The following is a 22,091-nucleotide window of genomic DNA, read 5'->3' as shown; positions in this document are numbered from 1 at the left end:
AGGGCAAACCAACATTCAAATTATTTTTATTGCATTTTGTGGTCTTGCTGGAATCACTCCTTCCTGATTAGTTGAGATAAAAGAAGAGATGGAAGTTTGTGAAATTACTGAGCTTCAAAACCTTCTTTAAAGATGGTAAAGATACCTTTTCCTGCATATGAGTCCATTGCTTAAAAGATAGATATTTGAGATGGTATTCTTTTTATCTCACTAATTAAACATAAAGTTAGACTGAGAGTGCTTTGGAGACCTGTCCTCGTCAGCAGGGCCTGGCACCCGTGGCAGCGTTTTAATTCAAGAGGCCTAATTTAATTAGCACCCTGCCACTGGGTCGGCTGCTTGCAGCCTTGGATCTCGGGCCTGAGGAGAAATGTATAACCCCTGCTTTTTTATATCTAGTTAGCCTTCTAAAAGGTAGGATGTCCAAGGAGGGAGAGGAACTTTGCTTCTCCATCATGTTTTGCATATGGTGCTAATTGAGCTGACTGTCTTGGACCACTGTCGGTTACAGCAGCAGCTGAGCCTTCAACTGATCTCCTGTGAAGGGATTGCAAATGTCAAATGGCTCATCTTTGCCTTTGTGACTCTTGAAATATGGAAGGGAATTGATCAGGGGGAGCTCTGCGGTCTGCATGCTTGAGTAACTACAAGCAACACAAAACTAGGAAGGAATAAAGTATTCAGATTTTACTGGTAATGGCCACACCATCTCGCCTTACTTTCCCTACCCAGTGTGCTAATGAGGAGAGGAAAATGTGAAACTCCTTGGCTTCCCTAATTGCCGTGCTTTGCCCTCATAACTTTTTTGTTCCTGCTTATCGCGGTGAGAGTCTTGCTTCTGTCAATCATTTCTGGTTCTTTCTGCCTAGAAAATAACAATGTATGTTTTTTGAACCTTGAGATTATTCCAGCCCTCTTTCTTCCATAATTAAAACAGAGAAAATGATGATGATTTTTTCTTTTTTTGGTTTAACTTTGCAATCATGAGCTATAGTAATCAAGAAAGGTTTGCTTTTTTATTTTTCTGGTTCCCTGCAACTTCTCCTGGGTAATTCCCAAATTTTCCTCAGGCCTGAAGAACTGCAGATTTGTTTGTTTTTATGATTCTGGATTGTGGATGTTGTTATTTTTATTCCTTTTTCTCCATCATAGTGGCAGCAGTACTATGTAGGGAAAAACTCATGGATACTAGTGCAAGACAAGCTGAGTTTTGAAACCTGATTCTGTTCTATAGAAGCTTGGATTCATTATTTACCCACTTCAAAAATAAGGAAGAGCATTCTCCCTTTCCAAAGATATTCCAAGAAGTATTACTAATTGTAATAATACCCTTAAAATCATCTAAAACAGTTCTTGTCACATAGTAGATAATAAATGTATTTTCTTTCTACTTTTAAAAAGATTTTTGTTGATTTATTTATGGATGTACTGGTCTTGGTTTCTTCACACAGGCTTTCTCTAGTTGCGGTGAGTGGGGGCTGCTCTCTAGCTGTGATACATAGGCTTCTCATTGTGGTGACTTCTCTTGTTGCAGAGCACAGGCTAGAGTGCTCGGGCTTCAGTAGTGGTGGCGCACGGCTTAGTTACTCCGAGGCATGTGGAATCTTCCCAGGGCTTGAACCTGTGTCCTCTGCATCAGCAGGAGGACTCTTAACCACTGAACTATTGGGTTCAGAAAAATAGATTTATAATTATCAGCTCCCTTGTTTGGGAAATTCTTTCTGGTTCTTATATTTCATTTAAAGAATTTCATTTCTCTTCAGGTTTTATTTCAAGTATAAATAAGATATCACTGTCTAAGGCTGATGGATCTTGACTCCAACTGCCTCAGAAGCCTAAGCTTGGCAGTTTGCTGTTTGCAAAGGTGGGTTTTTTAGGAATGTCAATGGTTATCGACAAGAGAGAAAAATCTCTACCCTTCTAATGCTCTTCAACTGTAGAATAGCTCTTTGCCTGCATGATGAAATGTAACAATAAACAACATTTACAATATTGACTATGGTGTGCCAGGAACTCTGCAACACAGTTTATATTATTTGCAACCCTTCGAGAAACTTTACAACATAATTTGTATTATCACCATCAAACAGATAACAAATGAGCTCAGGTAGGTAAAGTGACTGGCCCAAGGTCACACAACTTTTGTAAAAGGTCAGAGTGACTCCAAATTTAATGCTTATTGTTGGAGGGAGAGAAGGAGGAAGGGAGGATGGAAAGAAGGAAGTAAAGAAAAAATTAAGGAAAGAAAAGCAGAGAGCATAAAGAGAAGGAAATCAGATATTTCATTTCAGATGGATTGTCTATCACTAGCCCTTTTCCCTACTACTGGCACCCATTTTTCCCTCTTTCCCAGGGAAATGTCAGCTTTGGAAATAATTTAACCCAAATAATCACTGTGTTGCAATAACTCTCTCCTGGTGCTGCTGTAATTTGGCTTACAATTATGGCTAATTGAACATCTTCCAAGTGAGCTCAGTGCTGCATGCACATGGAAAAAATTTTTTAATGTGCTAAGCATGCAAAAACATGATCATAGAAGTCCATTTTTACCAGCATAGAAAGAAAGCAATTAGTGAGACATTTTTTCCAGCAAGGAGGAAAAAAAACCCATGATCTCGAGACAACTCTGAGATAATCCCTGGGCCCCATTAAAGGCACAGTAATGAAAAGGTTTTGTGAGTTATAGGTTGGCATCTGTGAAAAGGTCCCCCTTCTCAGAAATCAAGACACATTGGTCTCATTATTTGCAGATACGTGATAAGACAAGAGCCAGAGGGAAGCAGCAACATGAGATGTAATCTGGAGAGAGGAGGTGGTTAGAGGAAACAAAGAAAGGGAGCTTGACAGATTTGTTCTAGAAAATCCTTCTCTGAAAGAGGGGTATTTCAGAAGCGAACAGTCATTCCTCTGGATCTTGTCTCCATTCCGTGGGAACCTGGGAGGATGCCCGTTTTACCCACCACTGGTCTGATCAGACACACATTCGGCATTACCCCTACTGTGAATCTTTTAGTTAAAACTGGTATGTATGTACATATTCAAAACTTTTTAACTTTCAAAGGCACTCCTTTTAACTCAACTCATAAAAGCCCCAAAGTTTCCCAGGCTGGTGCTGGCTCATTTCCTAAAGCAGCTAGAACCGAGGACAGAGGGAGAGCTGTGGAGACAGGTGCTTTTTAACCAGCCCTCTTCCTTTTCTTCCTTTTTTATTTCTGTATTTGCCAGAAAGTATTTTGCCTATATGGCCACTTCAGGCTCCTTGGGTCCTGCTTATTATTAAGCTCCTTGGTGACTTGGTTGGTGGGATAGAGTACGTGAGACTCCAGAATAATTGGGTGGGAAAATGAAAAGGCTGGGGGCTAAAAAAGGATAAATCTAATTGGAAGTACCATGGTTTTCACTTCCACCTCTGGATTCTCGTTGGGCTGTCACCAAGCTCTTCAGCACATGTGGGGGCTTTCAACTTTGCGACCACAGCTCCTAAGAAAATGTTCAGAAGGATTTAGAGGTGGGGTTGCTGTTCTGATAGAAGTTGCCCGCAAGCAACATAATTTCTAGTTCTTAGGGGGTTGGGGAGGATGGAGCAGCTTGCCACAGACATAGAAGGAGCAATCAGTACTTATTCAGCTCTGTTTGTCTATGATTGCACATTACTAAGGAGGAGGAGAAAGCAGTTTTGCCTAAATGCAGTCAGCCAGAGTCAGGATCTATCTTCTTCTCATTTCTCTTCAGGCCCCTAATCTCAAGATTGAGAGCACTGGCTCTTAACCTGGGGCAATTTTGTCCCCCAAAACACATTTAGAAAAGTCTAGAGACATTTTTGATTGTTGTGACTTAGGGAGCTCTTACTGGCATCAGAGGGGAGAAGCCAGAAAGCTATTAAAAATCCCCCAGTGTATAGGATAGCCCCCACAAAGAGTCAGTTCCCCAATAATTCTGAGATCCAGTAACCCTGGTTGAGAGAATGCCCAATCTTCCTTTACTAATGTTATTTCTCTTACCAAGGTGCAAAGCAGTAATTATAACACTGAATTTTCATTGTTTCCTGCTTGATTTTGCCAGGTCTGTCTCTGAATGGCAAAACTATTTTGTTTAGTGGAAGTATTTCTGTCTCCCTGGTTGGGAGACTGAAGGGCAGATTTCTCATTTTCTGAAGGCAACGGGCATCTTAGCTATCCTCCCGATGCACAGTGCCAGACTCTGGTATGAATGACAGCCTTGCATTTGTGGGTTGCTTTCATACCGGTACCGATGGCATTTGCGACACCTTGGAGATGACAGCAGCAGGTCACTCAGGCAGAGCACAGAGCACTTGGTACCATGTAGAGAGTAGGCCAAATAATTGTGCTATATATTTGTGAGCTTCTTAATCTGAGGATCATTACTTCTTTTTACCAGTATGTCTGAAAGAAAGGTGTACCTCGTGTAAGTCTTGTTGGAATGAAATACACTTCTGAATCAATTTTGTATGCCACTAAAAATGTTTAATCACAAAACTGGGCACTAGAAGTAACATAATGAGATAAGAAAATGAACAATTCTAAGAAATCAATCATATGGCTTTCAAACACAAGTCTACTTAATTCAGGCTAGGAAGACATAATAATTGTTAAGTCCCCACCATGGACTGAGGCCCCATCTCCAAGCAACAATGTGAATTTATTTTTTTAATTTACAAAATTAAAAAAAAAATTCTTCAAATACATTTTGTTTTGGTTCTTCTGCATCTCGTTCCTCAGCCCCAAATCCAAAGCCCAACTTGTGGTAGGGAATTAAATAGGACCACTATGAGCAAGCCAATTTAAGGAGACCTTAGAGGGTAAAATATTATAATTGGAAGCAAGACTGCCATGGTTGGAATTGTTACTGTCAGTTTGGAGGAAAACTCTCCTTAGGTAAATGTGGAATGCTGTCAGCTGCTATCTTCAAAGCTGCCACTATTCCGGCAAGAATGAAAATGCTTCGGGCTCATGGGATCAGACACATAGCCTGCATCAGGAAAGAAGTTCAGATGTTACTTATTAGCCTTTCAGCCCATCTCCCCATTTTTCTTTTCTTTTTGTTTTAAATGTTTTGGCCATGCCATGCAGCATGTGGGATCCTAGTTCCCTGACCAGGGATCGAACCCAGGCCCCCTGCATCAGGGACTCAGAGTCTTAACCACTGAACTGCCAGGGAAGTCCCCTCCCCATTTTTCTTAACAGCTTCACCCAGTGTAACACACAGCTGCCAACCAGCTTCTCCTGGCTCATGTGAAGAGTCTGCCTGCCCGTTGCTGGCAAGCAATTATAAAACAAAAGCAAAATTTACAATGATAACGGAGAGCTGAGGCCAGAGGAACATCAATGATGGCAGTCTGATGTGAACCCAAGCTGGCCAGGTGACAGTTTGGAGTAAAGGAGGGTACATACAGTTCAGGAAGGTGGTATATCATGATGGCTAAAAGGATGAGCTTCATGTCAGGCAAATCTGGGTTTGCGCTCTGGCTCCACTATTACCAGTTCTGTGATTTTGGTTACCCTTTCTGAACCTCGGTTTCTTCATTGTAAAGGGGAGAAGTAATAGTACTTAGCCAAAAAGTTGGTGACACACATGAGACAATTAGCAGTGTCTGATGCATAGTGAGTGAGAAACGGATGATGACTATTGGAAAGGGGAGACATAGATGGCAATAGAGAAGAGCAGAGTATTCTCCATATCAGATTGGCTCTGATTGTTTTTTCTTTTCTCTTTGAGACTCCAGTTTTTAAGTGTGCATTAATGCTTAGGTCTGAATTCTAGTGGCGTTTGATGCTCAGTGAAGCACTAGTCCTGGATGTGTCCAGAAAATTGAGCTAGTGCCTCAGCATCTGGCCGCGGTCCTAAAGAACGTAGGACGTGCACAGGGAAGCAGTTAGTTACCTTTCCACTCTGAGTAGGGAAGCCATTCGTTGTTTCTGTGAAAATGGGCATATTTGTCAGTAGCTAATGCTCCTTTTGCTCCCTTTTGATAGCTGAGTTTTCAAAACCAACTCAGCCATCCACATTTTCATTAAGACATCTGGCGATACACAGTTCAATGGGCATATTTATTTTCATAAGAAAGATCTCCATCAGCATCTCTTAGGCAGCACATAAACTCTCAGGAAAGGCAGAGCCACCACTGCTGATGCTGCTTGAAGGGCTCCTTTTGCTAGTGGGGCTGGCCCTGGCCAGCTGCAGTTATGGGAAGCGGGAGTCACATTCAGTTCAGTTCAGTCGCTCAGTCACATTACTGAATCCTAACTCTGCGTGGACGAAAAATCTGAATCTTGGAGCAAAAATATTTCCTTTTGTTCAGCCTGAAGCAGCAACTCCATCCCAGGCATAGATAGATGCTTTAATAAGCTCGTAATTCTCTCATTACTGTATAATCAACTGTCTAATGTACCACATACAATTTTACTGGTCTACAATGCTCCATGCCTCTCTCTCCATAGGGTTCCAGTGGAAGCCTGATTGTGAGCATCCTTCTTGCTAGTGTGGGCAGGCTTGCCTTCGGGTATGGGTAGCAAAATCAGCAGGACATAGATGCTGACATTTATTATTGATACCATCATCAGCAGAGTTGAAGGGACACTCTTTGTGCAGTCAGTCGGCTTCAGAGGGACCAAATGAAATTGGACCATGGCTTTAAGAAAAGACTGAATCATGTTTGCGTGTTTTGTTTCTTAAGGGTGAAAGGTCTCAAGTACAGCTATGCACTTAATTTTATCTGCATTCTCTAGCCCTGTTCTTTGGGGGAAGAAACAGTTCATAAAGTTGCTGTTATATACCACAAGTGGTTTATGAAGTGGAAATGGAGGGCAATTAAAGGGTTCTGTCTTGTACAATGTGATGTTCCTAGTGGGAGACATTGAAAACATCTTTTTCATCTACTGGGACTCTCACTCCATTCAAACACCCTAATGTTTTCTTCTACCCCTGGTATATATACACATAGGAAAAACCTACTTTTGTATGATTACATCTTTTTTTGTCCAACTTCTCCATCTTGAGGAATTCTGTTCAATGTATTATCCCTTTAAGAAACAGATCGTTAAGAAGTGCTTCATCTTGAAACTCCACCAAGAAAGGAAAGACTCCTGGTCAAAGCCCACATTTCAAAGGGTGCCCTATATTTTGTGGTTGTGCAGTCACATCTGTAAAGGTTTGAAAAAACGATATTATATCTATAAAAAAATGTGATGATGTGACACTTAGCACATATTTTCCTCCGTTACTGGAGTGGCCAATTATGTCGTAAAGTTGACGATGAAAAGCTCTCGGCTGCATTCTAGACGTGTACTGGGAGTCAGAAGCACAAAGGTTTCTTTCTTTAATGTTTCCAAGTAGTTTGTCGTATCTATACAGAACATTTTCCCCTTTCATTTCTTAAAGGCTTCCTAGTGCCTTAGGTACTGATACTCTGCAGACAAAGTGCATTGGTGAGGATCCCAAAGCTGCAGGGTCTACTGGCATCAATAACACAGAGCCAGGAACATAATATATGATTTATTCTTCCACAAACCCAGTTCTTATAATAAATCTGATCTATTTAACTGACATACATTTTTTTTCAGTTCTACATATTGTCAAAGGAAGTTCCCATGAATAAATGAGCCCATTGTGCTAAAATTCCAATAAAATATAGAGCCTTTCAGGCTTAGAGGTTGGAGAAAGGACATCACAGGCCTGGCACTTTAACATGGGAGCTGATGATTACAGTTATTGCCCATCCTTTGGCTTCCAGGGGCAAGCATAGAACTGTGGTAACTGTTTCAAAGAACTATATTAATTCTTTCTAAATAGTCCTGTGCAAAATGGATCCCATCAGTGAGGCCCTCACCTCCTCTCCAGCTTTTTGAGAGAATAGCTGGGTTCATATTTTACTCTCGGGAACTTGTTAAAGAGGAAACACTTCCCGAGGATATGGTGCAATTGTGGAAACTCATCTCTTGTTTCCTCCTCTTCCCTACATCTCTGTGATGTGGGGCTTAGAGGCAGTGAACTCAATAAGGTGGCAGCAAGGTGTTTGGACGTCATGAGCTGTAGATTATTTTCATAAGAGTTGTACTTTTTCCACGTGTACACACACTCCCATATACTTGTACATACACTTACAAACTTATGCACAAGTTATTAAACGCAAAGATAACTAGACTTATATAAGACTTACAAGAGCAAATTTCCCACTTTTATAATGTTTTTAAAAGCACCCTTCATTTCTACTTATTACAAAATAGAATCTTCTCTCCCTCATTATCAAACAGATATCACCTTCCTGGGGTAGTTTTCTTCGTCAATCTGATGAATCTGTATACTTACCATATTTGTCAATGGTAGAGAACTGAAGACTTTTCTTCATGTCATCCAAAGACAGGCCTTGAGTGGAACATTGTCCAGCACTAGAAAATTCCATGAGACACTGTGAAAGCCACGGTGGCGTTTGCTAACAACATTTTTATAAAACAGGATTTATTCTCTCAGCATAGATATCAGAGAACTGGCAATGTGATACAATGGTACTTTTATCTTATACTGACTTGTTGGGGAAGGGTTCAGAATTATTTTCAGCAAGTTAGATCTAGGTGTGTCAGATCTAGGTAAACTCCAATTCCTAACTGTATAAACTTAGACATAGTACCGTTTCTCAGCCTTAGTGTGTTGATCTGTAAATCAGGGTAAGTACACAAATAATATGCAATTTGTCTTGATGATTAAATATAGCAAAAAGAGTTGAATATAAAATCTGGTTTACTATCCTTGCAAGTCTTGCTTAAAAGGAACTAATGACCAGAACATTATCATCTGAATCATAATCAACAGAAATGAAACACATCCCAAAAGGTAATGTTATTTTTATGTTGATATTATTATAACATGAATTACAAAAGACAGTGATAATAGTATTTATTGAATGATTTTTATATATTAAACATTTGCATATATCATTATATTTAATCTTTTTCATTATTATTTCTCTCATTTTCTGGATCAGAAGGGCTTTCCAAGTGGCGCTAATGGTAAAGAATCTGCCTGCCTATGCAGGAGATGTAAGAGACTTGGGTTCCATTCCTGGGTGGAGAAGATGCCCTGGAAGAGGAAATGGCACCCCACTCCAGTATTCTTGCTGGGAGAACCCCACGGACATAGCAGCTTGGCAGGTTACAGTCCATGGGGTTGCAAAGAGTTGGCCATGACTGAGTGTCTCTGAATACATAGATTAGAAACGGAGGCTGGGGCAACTAAGAAACTTGTTACATACATTTGGTAAATGGCTCACCTAGAATTCAAACCCAAGTCTTCCATATTCTAAAGCCTGTATCCTTGCCCAGTATTCAATTGGGAATTTTCTCATGATTCCTTGGCTTAAATGAATCCTTCTCTTTGCCAAACTTCTACTCTACCATGTAGGTTGATGGGATCGCTTCTTTTCTACCTTTTCAGACTCAAAACCTATAAATCACATCTGTCAGTCATATATCTGCAATTCCTCTTGCATCCATTTCTCTCATCCACACTTTAGCATCCTTAAAGAGGCAACCCAAGTTACCCCCAGAGCTGTCCCACTACGTCCACAGTAGAACTTGTAACTCCCTCTGTCCCCAAGCCAGTTCTCTCCAGCTCATTACTGGCACTACACCATTCAGTTACTTAACCCAAAATTCTGGGGTCATTCTTGGTACCTTTCTTTTTCTTATATCTTCCACCTAATTCAAATCTTTATCCTCCTTCAAGATTTAGGCCATATATCTTTCTTGTCTGGACTGCTGCAATTTGCCTCCTAATTGATTTTCCTGCTTTCATTTCTGTCCCCTTCTAATTAATTCTCCATATATTACCCAGAGTTGTCTTTTCAAAATATAAAAGCATAAGTCATTTACTGACTCATTTGAAAAGACCCTGATGGTGGGAAAGATTGAAGGTGGGAGGAGAAGGGGACAACAGAGAATGAGATGGTTGGATGGCAATACCAACTCAATGGATATGAGTTTGAGTAAGCTCTGGGAGTTGGTGATGGACAGGAAGGCCTGGCGTGCTGCAGTCCCTGGGGTCACAAAGAGTCAGACATGACTGAGCAACTGAACTGAAGTCATTTACCTACCTAAGACACACTTAAGGGCTTCCTGGAAGCTCAGTGGTAAAGAATCCACCTGCTAATGCAGGAGACACGGGTTTGATCCCTGATCTGGGAAAGTCCCACATGCCACAGAGCAACTAAGCCCATGTGCCATAATTACTGACCCTATGCTCTAGAGCCTGGGAGCATCAATTACTGTGCCCATGTGCTGCAACTCCTGAAGCCTGCATGCCCTAGAGCCCATGCTCCACAACAAGAGAAGCCACTGCAATGAAAAGCCCATGGACCACAACTAGAAAGTAGCCCCTGCTCACCACAACTAGAGAAAAGTTCGTGCAGTGACCAATACCCAGCACAGCCAAAAATAAATAAATGAATAAATAAATAAATAAAACATATTTAAAACCTTCCAGTGACTTCCCAGTTCATTAAGAATAAAACACAAGGCTCAGATACAAGGCTCTCTCAAACCTTGTTTCATACCCCTCTCACCATCTTTGCTAAGCACTTCTTTTGGCATTCTTTCTGTCCTTTGAACCTTTCAAGCTTTCTCTCAATTCACAGCTATTGGATTTGTGAAGTCTGCTTGGAATGCTTTTCTTTTCGTCTTCTTCTATTTTTTTTTTAATTTTTATTGGAGTGTAGTTGCTTTACAATGCTGTGTTAGTTTCTGCTATACAGCAAAGTGAATCAGCTATATGTATACACACATATCCCCTCTTTTGAGGATTTCCTTCCCAGTTAGGTCGACATAGGACTGAGTAGAGTTCCTGGTGCTATACAGTAGGTTTTCATTAGTTATCTATTGTACACATAGTAGCATATATATATATATAAATGCCAGTTCCAATCTCCCAGTTCATCCCACCTTCTCCTTTCCCCTCTTGGTATCCATATATTTGTTCTCTATATCGGTATTTCTATTTTTGCTTTGCAAATAAGTCCATCTGTACAGTTTCTCTAGATTCCACATACATGTATTAATATACATTTGTTCTTTTCTTTCTGACTTACTTCACTCTGTATAGTCTCTAGGTCCATTGATGTCTCTGCAAGTGGCACAATTTTCATTCCTTTTTATGGTTGAGTAATATTCCATTGTATATACACACCATGTCTTCCTTATCCGTTCTTCTGTTGATGAGTATTTAGGTTGTTTCTGTGTCCTGGCTATTACAATAGTGTTACAATGAACTTTGGGGTGTATGTACCTTTTTGAATTATGGTTTTCTCTCGATATATGCCCAGGAATGGGATTGCTGGGTCATATGGTAGTTCTATTTTTAGCTTTTTAAGGAAATGCTATCCAGTTCTCCATAGCGGCTGTACCAATCTGCATTCCCACCACAGTATAGGAGGGCTCTCTTTTCTCCACATCCTCTCCAGCACTTTTGTTCATAGATTTTTTTTTTGCTTATGGCTACTCTGATCGTGTGAGGATTTACTTCATTGTAGTTTTGATTGGAGAAGGAAATGGCAACCCACTCCAGTATTTTTGCCTGGAGAATCCCAGGGAAGGGGGAGCCTGGTGGGCTTCTGTCTCTGGGGTCACACAGAATCGGACATGACTGAAGTGACTTAGCAGCAGCAGCAGCAGCAGTTTTGATTTGCACTTCTCTAATACTTAGAATAATTAGTGATACTGAGCATCTTTTTATGTGTCTGCTGGTCATCTCTATATTTTTTTTGGAGAAATGTCTATTTGGGTCGTTCACCTATTTTTTGATTGGGCTGTTCTTTTTTTTTTTAATATTGAACTGCATAAGTTGTTTGTATATTTAGGAGATTAATCTCTTGTCAGCTGCTTTGTTTGCAAATACTTTCACCCATTCTGAGGGTTGTCTTTTTGTCTTGTTTATGGTTTTCTTTGCTATGCAAAAGCTTTAGATTCCATTTGTTTATTTTTGTTTTTATTTTCATTCAGTGGAGAAATAACTCCAGAAGGAATGAAGGGATGGTGCCAAAGCAAAACCAATACCCAGTTGTGGATGTGACTGGTGATAGAAGCAAGGTCCAATGCTATAAAGAGCAATATTGCATAGGAACCTGGAATGTTAGGTCCATGAATCAAGGCAAATTGGAAGTGGTCAAACAGGAGATGGCAAGAGTGAATGTAGACATTCTAGGAATCAGTAAACTAAAATGGACTGGAATGGGTGAATTTAACTCAGATGACCATTATATCTACTACTGTGGGCAGGAATCCCTTAGAAGAAATGGAGAAGCCATCATGGTCAACAAAAGAGTCTGAAATGCAGTACTTGAATGCAATCTTAAAAATGACAGAATGATTTCTGTTCGTTTCCAAGGCAAACCATTCAATATTACAGTAATCCAAGCCTATACCCCAACCAGTAACGCTGAAGAAGCCAAAGTTGAATGGTTCTATGAAGACCTACAAGACCTTTTAGAACTAACACCCAAAAAAGATGTCTTTTTCATTATAGGGGACTGGAATGCAAAAGTAGGAAGTCAAGAAACACCTGGAGTAACAGGCAAATTTGGCCTTGGAGCACGGAATGAAGCAGGGCAAAGGCTAATAGAGTTTTGCCAAGAGAATGCAATGGTCATAGCAAACACCCTTTTCCAACAACACAAGAGAACACTCTACACATGGACATCACCAGATGGTCAACACCAAAATCAGACTGATTATATTCTTTGCAGCCAAAGATGGAGATCCTCTATACAGTTAGCAAAAACAAGACCAGGAGCTGACTGTGGCTCAGATCAAGAACTCCTTATTGCCAAATTCAGACTTAAATTGAAGAAAGTAGGGAAAACCACTAGACCATTCAGATGTGACCTAAATCAAATCCCTTATGATTATACAGTGGAAGTGAGATATAGATTTAAGGGACTAGATCTGATAGATAGAGTGCCTAATGAAATATGAACAGAGGTTCGTGACATTGTACAGGAGACAGGGACCAAGACCATCCCCATGGAAAAGAAATGCAAAAAAGCAAAATGGCTGTCTGAGGAGGCCTTACAAATAGCTGTGAAAAGAAGAGAAGTGAAAAGCAAAGGAGAAAAGGAAAGATATAAGCATCTGAATGCAGAGTTCCAAAGAATAGCAAGGAGAGATAAGAAAGCCTTCTCAGCGATCAATGCAAAGAAATAGAGGAAAACAACAGAATAGGAAAAATAAGAGATCTCTTCAAGAAAATTAGGGATTCCAAGGGAACATTTCATGCAAAGATGGGCTCAATAAAGGACAGAAATGGTGTGGACCTAACAGAAGAAGAAGATATTAAGAAGAGGTGGCAAGAATACACAGAAGAACTGTACAAAAATGTTCTTCACGACCAAGATTATCATGATAACGTGATCACTGACCTAGAGCCGGACATCTTGGAATGTGAAGTCAAGTGGGCCTTAGAGAGCATCACTATGAACAAAGCTACTGGAGGTGATGGAATTCCAGTTGAGCTATTTCAATTCCTGAAACATGATGCTATGAAAGTGCTGCACTCAATATGCCAGCAAATTTGGAAAACTCAGCGGTGGTCACAGGACTGGAAAAGGTCAGTCTTCATTCCAATGCCAAAGAAAGGCAGTGCCAAAGAATGCTCAAACTACCTCACAGTTGCACTCATCTCACACGCTAGTAAAGTCATGCTCAAAATTCTCCAAGCCAGGCTTCAGCAATACGTGAACAGTGAAATTCCAGATGTTCAAGCAGGTTTTAGAAAAGGCAGAGGAACCAGAGATCAAATTGCCAACATCTGCTGGATCATGGAAAAAGCAAGAGAGTTCCAGAAAAACTTCTATTTCTGCTTCATTGACTATGTGAAAGCCTTTGACTTTGTAGATCACAATAAACTGTGGAAAATTCTGAAAGAGATGGGAATCCCAGACCACTTGACCTGCCTCTTGAGAAACCTGTATGCAGGTCAGGAAGCAACAGTCAGAACTGTACATGGAACAACAGACTGGTTCCAAATAGGAAAAGGAGTGCGTCAAGATTGTATATTGTCACCCTGCTTATTTAACTTATATGCAGAGTACATCATGAGGAACGCTGGGCTGGAAGAAGCACAAGCTGGAATCAAGATTGCCGGGAGAAATATCAGTCACCTCGGATATGCAGATGATACCACCCTTATGGCAGAAAGTGAAGAGGAACTCAAAGGCCTCTTGATGAAAGTGAAAGAAGAGAGTGAAAAGGTTGGCTTGAAGCTCAACATTCAGAAAACAAAGATTATGGCATCTGGTCCCATCACTTCACGGGAAATAGATGGGAAACAGTGGAAACAGTGTCAGACTTTATTTTTCTGGGCTCCAAAATCACTGCAGATGCTGATTGCAGCCATGAAATTAAAAGACGCTTACTCCTTGGAAGGAAAGTTACGATCAACCTAGATAGTATATAAAAAGCAGAGACATTACTTTGCCAACCAAGGTCCATCTAGTCAAGGCTATGGTTTTTCCAGTGGTCATGTATGGATATGAGAGTTGGACTGTGAAGATAGCTGATCTCCGAAGAATTGATGCTTTTGAACTGTGGTGTTTGAGAAAACTCTTGAGAGTCCCTTGGACTGCAAGGAGATCCAACCAGTCCATTCTAAAGGAGATCAATCCTGGGTGTTCATTGGAAGGACTGATGCTATGGCTGAAACTCCAATAGTTTGGCTACCTCATGCGACGACTTGACTCACTGGAAAAGACTCTGATGCTGGGAAAGATTGGGGGCAGGAGGAGAAGGGGACGACAGAGAATGAGATGGCTGGATGGCATCACCGACTCGATGGACATAAGTATGAGTGAACTCCGGGAGTTGGTGATGGACAGGGAGGCCTGGCGTGCTCTGATTCATGGAATCGCAAAGAGTCGGACACGACTGAGTGACTGAACTGAACTGAAGAGGTGGGTCAAAAAAAGATCTTGTTGCAATTTATGTGAATGTTCTTTCCATGTTTTCCTCTAAGAGTTTTATAGTGCCTGTCCTTACATTTAGGTCTTTAATCCATTTTGAGTTTATTTTTGTGTATGGTGTTAGGGATGTTCTAATTTCATTCTTTACATGTAGCTGTCCAATTTTCCCAGAACCACTTATTGATGAGATTATCTTTTCTCCATTGTATATTCTGGCCTCCTTTAAGAACGACAATAATCTTCTGGTGCAAGACTCCTGAATTTGAGTCTTCATTCCACTATTTATTACTTCTGCAACCTTTTTGGCAAATTGTTTAACTGTCATCTGCCTCAGTTTGTGCAACTATAAAATGGGAATTATAACAAGACTTCATTTATAATGTTAATTTTAGAGAATTAAAGAAATAGTAATAAGTTTTAAAGTATTTTGAACAGTTCTAACATTTAGTAAGCACTCAAAAATGTTACCTGCTGCTGCTGCTGCCGCTGCCAAGTCACTTCAGTTGTGTCTGACTCTGTGTGACCCCATAGACGGCAGCCCACCAGGCTCCCCCATCCCTGGGATTCTCCGGGCAAGAACACTGGAGTGGGTTGCCATTTCCTTCTCCAATGCATGAAAGTGAAAAGTGAAAGTGAAGTCGCTCAGTCGTGTCTGACTCTTCGCAACCCCATGGACTGCAGCTTACCAGGCTCCTCCATCCATGGGATTTTCCAGGCAAGAGCTGGATATTTCATACTAATACCCCACTAAACAGAATGCCTGTGCAGGTCTGAGATCCTAACACCTGTGGGTCTTCTGCAGGACTTAGTTGGTACTTTGTAAATAGTTAAAATAATAAAAGTGGTTAAATTAAATTATTACAAAATATTCATTTGGAGAAGTTTAGAATTATCTAAACACTTACATGAATTCCCATAGATATTAGCTGCCTAAAAAATGACTACATGTTTGGTTACTTTCTTAAGCTATAAAGTGAAGATACTGTTTCTTAAACAATGATTAAAAAAAGGAAGTATTGAACTAAAGTGGGACATGGCATGATCTCGATCAACATTAAATGGCAAATCACACTCAGTTTTGGACAACATAATCTCATTCAAGATATTTTTCAAAATCAAAATTACCCTACTAATTCCTGTAACCTCCTTAGCACTCAAGCTCCTTTTAAGAAATGAGCCATAAGCAGTAGTCTTGGCAACAAGAAGATAATAGGGAATAAATATTTTATCATCAAAAAGGCTATCTGGTTTCCTATGAATAAAAGCCCATCTCCAAGTTGTCTTATGTATTTAGTTGCTGAATGCAATCCGTGCCAGGGGACCTAACCTTCCTGCCCAAGAGGTACCACATAAGCTGTCTCTGGCTGCTATTCTAGGATGACAGACAGATGGAAGCTAAGCACAGTCAAGGCAAACAAAGCAGAAGAAACCAGACCTTGATCAGTGGAACTAACTGTCCTCAACCCATGGGTATCCAGACTTCAGTGGGAGTTTCACAGAAGCCCAGAGTTTCAGAGACACACTGGGACCTCTGTTTGCTGAAGTCATGGCCAGTGTAAATAGGCATTTCCAGGATGCAGCTGCCCCATGAATTCAGTGAAAGTAAATCTGAACCAATGGCAGGTAAGGACAACACTCAATTTAGCAGCGTTTCATGTTACTGGTCACCTAGGAGGCTTTCTTTATGCTAAAAGGATAATATGTCTCATATATAGACATATATATGAATGATATATTATAATGGTAATTTTATATGTACCTTTTATGGGAACAGAAAGAAACTTTGTCTTTTAAAGAGAATAATATAGTCTTTAGGTTAGTTTGTGCATACTTCAACATTATATTGATATATCTTATTTTAGTGCTCAAACAGTTTCAGTCATTTTAGGCTAAATAGTTCATCTTAGCTCTGTGATGGATATGCAAAGATAAGCATAATTATCAGTCATTTTCTCTTATAAAGATATACTGCGTGTGTGTCTGTTCAGTCAATCAGTCATGTGTAACTCTTTGTGGTCCCCACGGACTGGAGCCCACCAGTCTCCTTCTGTCCATGGAATTTCCCAGGTGAGAATACTGGAGGGGGTTGTCATTTCCTTCTCCAGGGGATCTTCCCAGCCCAGGGATTGAACCTGTGTCTCTTGCGTCTTCTGCACTGGCAGGCGTGTTCTTTACCAGCCGAGCCACCATACCCAAAAGGTACACTAGGGAATGAGTAATTTATCCAACAGGAAGACCTGAACCAAAATTCAGAAGTTATTTTTTGCTTCTCAAGCCACGTGTTATGTTACAGACTACCTAGTTGATTGACTGCTAATGAGGCCAGTTCACACCCAAATCCAAATAACGCAATTTGTATTTTTGTGTGTGCATACCATTCAGACTGTGGCTTGTCAGCGCAACATAGCCTGCTTGCAAATAGTCACTCATGTACCCTGAGCAAAGACAAGAAGGACATTCAAAACTAAAATATGAGGCTATGTTGGCTGAAATGAATGCAGAGATAATGACTCTCATGACAAGCACATTAAGCAAAAATATTATCCAGGGAGAAGCAGATCAATATATACATAAGATACAGAGGAACCTTGAAGAGTGGGAAAAGCACTAGCAGAACACACCCAAATATAGATTCAACTCTCCAAAGCAGGAGTTAGGCAGAGTCCACAAACTAAACTGGTGGGTTAATGCGTGTTATGGGAAAAACTCCCAAAAGAAATATGAAAACAGTTTTTATGTACACTTAAAAACAGTTCTGATCACTGAAAGCTAGCATTGCGTCAGTAAGAAAAAAAAAAAATTCTAGATTGGCTTTATTTCTTTTCAGTAAGGATAAATTTAAAGGGGCAATCCATAGGTTAGAACATAGAGCTAGACTCACATCATGGGCAGAACTTCGCCTGATCGCTTTATGAGTAATGAGGCGAGGTCTGTGCCAGGTGACAATGGTTAGATTAGACTGTCACTGGTTGAATATTCAGAATTGACAAAGACCTCAGGCAAGTGACATCTCTTACAGTTTAGACATTGGGAAAAGTTAAAACAAAATACTGCATTTCCTAACATTAGAACTGTCCATAAATAGATTGAGTTGTTCTAGAAGGGGGTACCATCCCATCTCCAGGCATATTCCAGCTGTGGTTGGAACATCTGGTTCCAACTGGGTGCTACAGAGGGATCCTGGTGTCCATCTGGAAGTCACACGACCTCTATTTCTTACATTCTATGATTCTTTAGAAGGTTTCTGGGAATGATGTAGTCTCTGAAACTAGCTTTGATGTATTGGAAAGGCAGAGTGAAATTACACAGTTCCCACTTAGGCAGAAGATTTTTATCTTTCTTATCTGCACTGACTGACATTTGGCCAGGGCTGAATGCCTGATTCCCACACACACACCACCGCATACCTAGCTCTACATTACCACTTCTGCTCAAGCTGGTGTTTGTAGCTTTTTGTCTATATACATTTCATTTGATACAGTAACTGAACCATGCTATTTGCCTGAAGGAACCGTCTTCTTGAGTGCTTTTTTTCTTCAAAGGAAGAACCATACTGCCATCTAAGATGAAGCAAAGGTAAGTGTAGAGAAGTCACTTTCACATAAACCTATCATTAAGCATTTGAATGACAGGCTGTGTAAGGTTGGCACTGAAAAATTCTGAGCTGCTTCACAAGGGTTTTTATATAAGGCACATTTACAGAATACGCATGTCGAACACCTGAGGGGTGGGGAAAAACCCTAAAACATTATCATCTCTTAATCCAGAAAGGTATATTGTTAAGGTCCATGAGGAAGGATGAAAAAGACTGTCTGAAGAAATCCTGGGGAATCAGAGTCCCATCTCTCCTCAGTGGTGGGAGCAGGCAATGCCTCAGTGAGTACAAATGGCCCCATTCAGAGCCTCAAAAGCAGCCAGCATTGTGGCTTCCCAGGTGGCACAAGTGGTAAAGAATCAACCTGCCAATGCAGGAGATGTAAGATGTGGGTTGGATCCCTGGGTCAGGAAGATTCCCTGGAGGAAGAAATGTCAACCCACTTCAGTGTTCTTGCCTGGAGAATCCCATGGACAGAGAAACTGGAGGGCTACAGTGAACAAAGAGTTGGACAGGACTGACCAGGCGCCTGCACACACACTCACACACACACACATACACACAACATATTGTGGCTTCCAAATCACAGTCTGCCAAATGCGTCTGGTATTGGAGCAGCAAATCATGGCTTTGGCTGTGGGACTGATGAATTCTCAGAATATCTGCTAGTGCCATAATTGCTTCTGACAGAATTACATTCCAAAGAAGACTTCAGATGGGCATACAATCCAAAAGAAACCATTTTTATCATATTCTTCCAAATGTGGCTTACGCCAAGCTGGGGATTTTGCCTTGGTGAATTACAGCACACATATACAGTCTAACTAGCTTGCAAGCAAGAGTAAAATTAAAACAACCAGATAAAAATAAAGCGACCTAGAACATTAAGTTCTGTCACAGTGACATAAAAATAATTTCTTATATTTGCAGAGGGCTTTATAGCTTGCACATATTTTTCTATTGATTAAAGAGTTTAAAACCTCCATGGAGTTTAGCTTAAAACCTCCATGGGTGTCCGAGAAGGCATCAATCCCATGCAGGTGCAAAGTCAGGCTCAAGAAGTTTGAATCACCTGCATAAACTCACAGAACTAGCAAAAAGCAGAACCAGAACATGATCCACAGGCTTTTATACTTCCAGTGCATGCTTTTTCTTCTAAAATACACTTCATTTAACAATAGTATGGGCTTCCTAGGTAGTTTAGTGGTAAAGACTCTCCCTGCCAGTGCAAGAGCCACAGGACAAGACATGTGTTTCCTCCTTTAGTTGGGAAGATCCCCTGGAGGAGGGCCTGGTAACCCACTCTGGTACCCTTGTCTGGAGAATCCCATGGACAGAGGAGCTGGCACGTTATAGTCCGTGGGGTCACAAAGAATCGGACACGATTGAGTGCACGCGCACACACACACACACACACACACCAGCAGCACATGTCAAACTGTTGATGTGGTACCACACGGGGAGCTCAGTGAATGAGTCATGAGTTACAGAGCTTTGGACTCTTTTCTCACAAAAGTGATCAAGAAAATCCTTATGGAGAATATGCCTCCTCATCATAGAGAGACCAGAATCAGCTTCTCATGTCTTGCTTTGTTAGACCTTTTAAACAAGTATACTTTCCACTGTCTAACAATGGCTTTCCCATCCCTGAGCAGTGTTGTCAAAACATGAGACGCACACACCAAACTTTCTAAATGAGATGTTAATGATTTTCCCCGACTCTCTGAGCTTGTGTAAGGTTTTCTAAGCTGCACACATGGATTCATCTTCCTAAACACTGTCCTAAGTTGAATAGAAAACAATTAGGTTACCAGTGTGATTAAACACTTCAGGCAAAATTTTCTTTCTTTCAAGTTGTTCCAGTTAGTTTTATGCAGCTAAAAATGCCCTCCAGGGCGGCCTGTAACCTGGAAGATTTAGCCATTTGGATTTTGCATAAAATAGCACCATCTAAGGCCTCACAGCTTTACAAATATGCTTGGTGGTTTGTTGGATCCTTTTGAGGTCTGTCTGAACCATGTTACCTGTGTAAGGATATTAGCCCAAGTATCGGCACCATATGCGCCCTCATCCCCTTCCTCCAGAGGAATATATACAAGTTAGGAGTCATTTATTTCACTCAAAAGGAAACACAGACAGGCAATATTTAACCAGAATTTCAGAGCTTTGACACTAATCTAAAGGACTAATACAAAGAAAAGGTGAAGAAACAGCCTGCTGAGATCCCTAATAAAGGTGTTTACACAAAGAAAATAAATGCCTTGCCATAGAAAAGGCTACTAGAGTCATCTGGCTATTCCTTTTGGCATTTAGCTGAAAACAAATACATCTATTTAAAACAGATCTGTCAGAAGGGATAAATGCCGTTGTACACTTTGCAATTTCTCTCTATGCCACACACCTTTTCTTTGGCCTAAAAAGAAAGACGACATTTCTATTAGAAACAGAATCACCTTTGGCCTAACTTTGAAATAGTCCAGTCAGATTACTACGAATAAACCTTTGTTAATTTATCAGCTGGATTCAACATATTTATTTATTCATGATTTCCCTCTGGCTGTTTTGAAAACATTGTTTTGTCTTTGTCAATATTCCCTACTTGATAATGTCCTAAATTAAAACAAATTTATTGCACCCATTACAGTAAATGGGCAATGGCCAAAGTATTTAATGGGGTCAGAGGTCAGTGCAAAGTATCTTTTTCAGGAAAATTAAGCCCATCAGCTTTCTATCAATGGCAAATGTCCCCGGGCTATAAAAAGACTGAAAGACTTGGCAATGGGTCATGGCTCTGTTTGAGCTATTAGGCAAATAGCCAAGGTCTCAGCTCCCTTACTTTTAAAGAAAAAAAACAATTAGGTAAAGAATTATGAATAAGGAAAAATGCAGTGAGAACTGAAAGTGTGCATTAATTTCTTGATGGTTTATAAATTATTAATGTGCTCAACAGTAACCTGACAACACTACCACCTCTCAATTTACCTCTGCTTTAAAAAGGTATAAATGAGTCAGCTGTACAATCTAGCAGGAGGTGGATTTTGCCTGCTAAACTGAAGAAGATCCTTTAAATATAGCAGAATCTTTCTTATCCTTCACTGTTTGTATCCAAAAAAGGGAAATCTTGTTAAATACAGAACTGTAGATCTTGGTAGCATGAGAGTCATTAAGCCCACTCCTCATCCCTCCATTTATCCACCTCTCATTTTACTGAGAAGTATGCTGAAGCCATGTAAAGTGAATTAACGTATTCAAGTTCATATGCTAAGGTTAGAGTGAGTCAAGAATATAAGCTGGAGTGGTAAACCTCTAGTCTTCTTTGATGATTTTTATTCTTATTTTTAAGTGGAGAGGGAAACTAAAATTTGCAGTGTATCTGCTAAGTGCCAGGAACACAACCAGATTTTTGACAATCCCTATAATCTTTGCTCCATCCAAAAATTCATTTTACATGCAAGGAAACCAAGGCTTAAGAAGTCTAAATCTTGTCCAAGGTCACAAAGTTGTAATTCAAATCTCAAGGAAATCAACCCTGAATAC

General features: G+C 40.4%; 1 protein-coding gene across 3 annotated transcripts in view; it reads right to left on the bottom strand.

Annotated features, from left to right (window-relative positions):
- Nucleotides 1–4,737: 4,737 nt before the first annotated feature.
- The window catches only part of TNNI3K (TNNI3 interacting kinase), a 383,736-nt gene continuing 366,382 nt past the window's right edge, over nt 4,738–22,091 (bottom strand). For 2 of the 3 annotated variants that reach the window (XM_055402899.2, XM_088835392.1), the window contains 2 exons: nt 8,326–8,405; nt 4,738–4,989 (listed from right to left, as the gene is read on the bottom strand). In XM_055402899.2, the coding sequence (XP_055258874.2) occupies nt 4,913–4,989; nt 8,326–8,405 (157 nt within the window). In that variant the 3' untranslated portion in view covers nt 4,738–4,912. Of the gene's footprint in view, nt 4,990–8,325; nt 8,406–19,640; nt 19,710–22,091 lie in introns of all 3 variants that reach the window. The other variant, XM_088835391.1, reaches the window with a different exon arrangement.

This window comes from Moschus berezovskii, chromosome 4 (genome assembly GCF_049115385.1).
Source record: "Moschus berezovskii isolate FMDL1 chromosome 4, NW_MosBer_1.0, whole genome shotgun sequence".
Lineage (NCBI taxonomy): Eukaryota > Metazoa > Chordata > Mammalia > Artiodactyla > Moschidae > Moschus > Moschus berezovskii.
The sequence above is the reverse complement of the archived record's forward strand: the minus strand, read 5'-3'. Positions and strand labels throughout refer to the sequence as shown.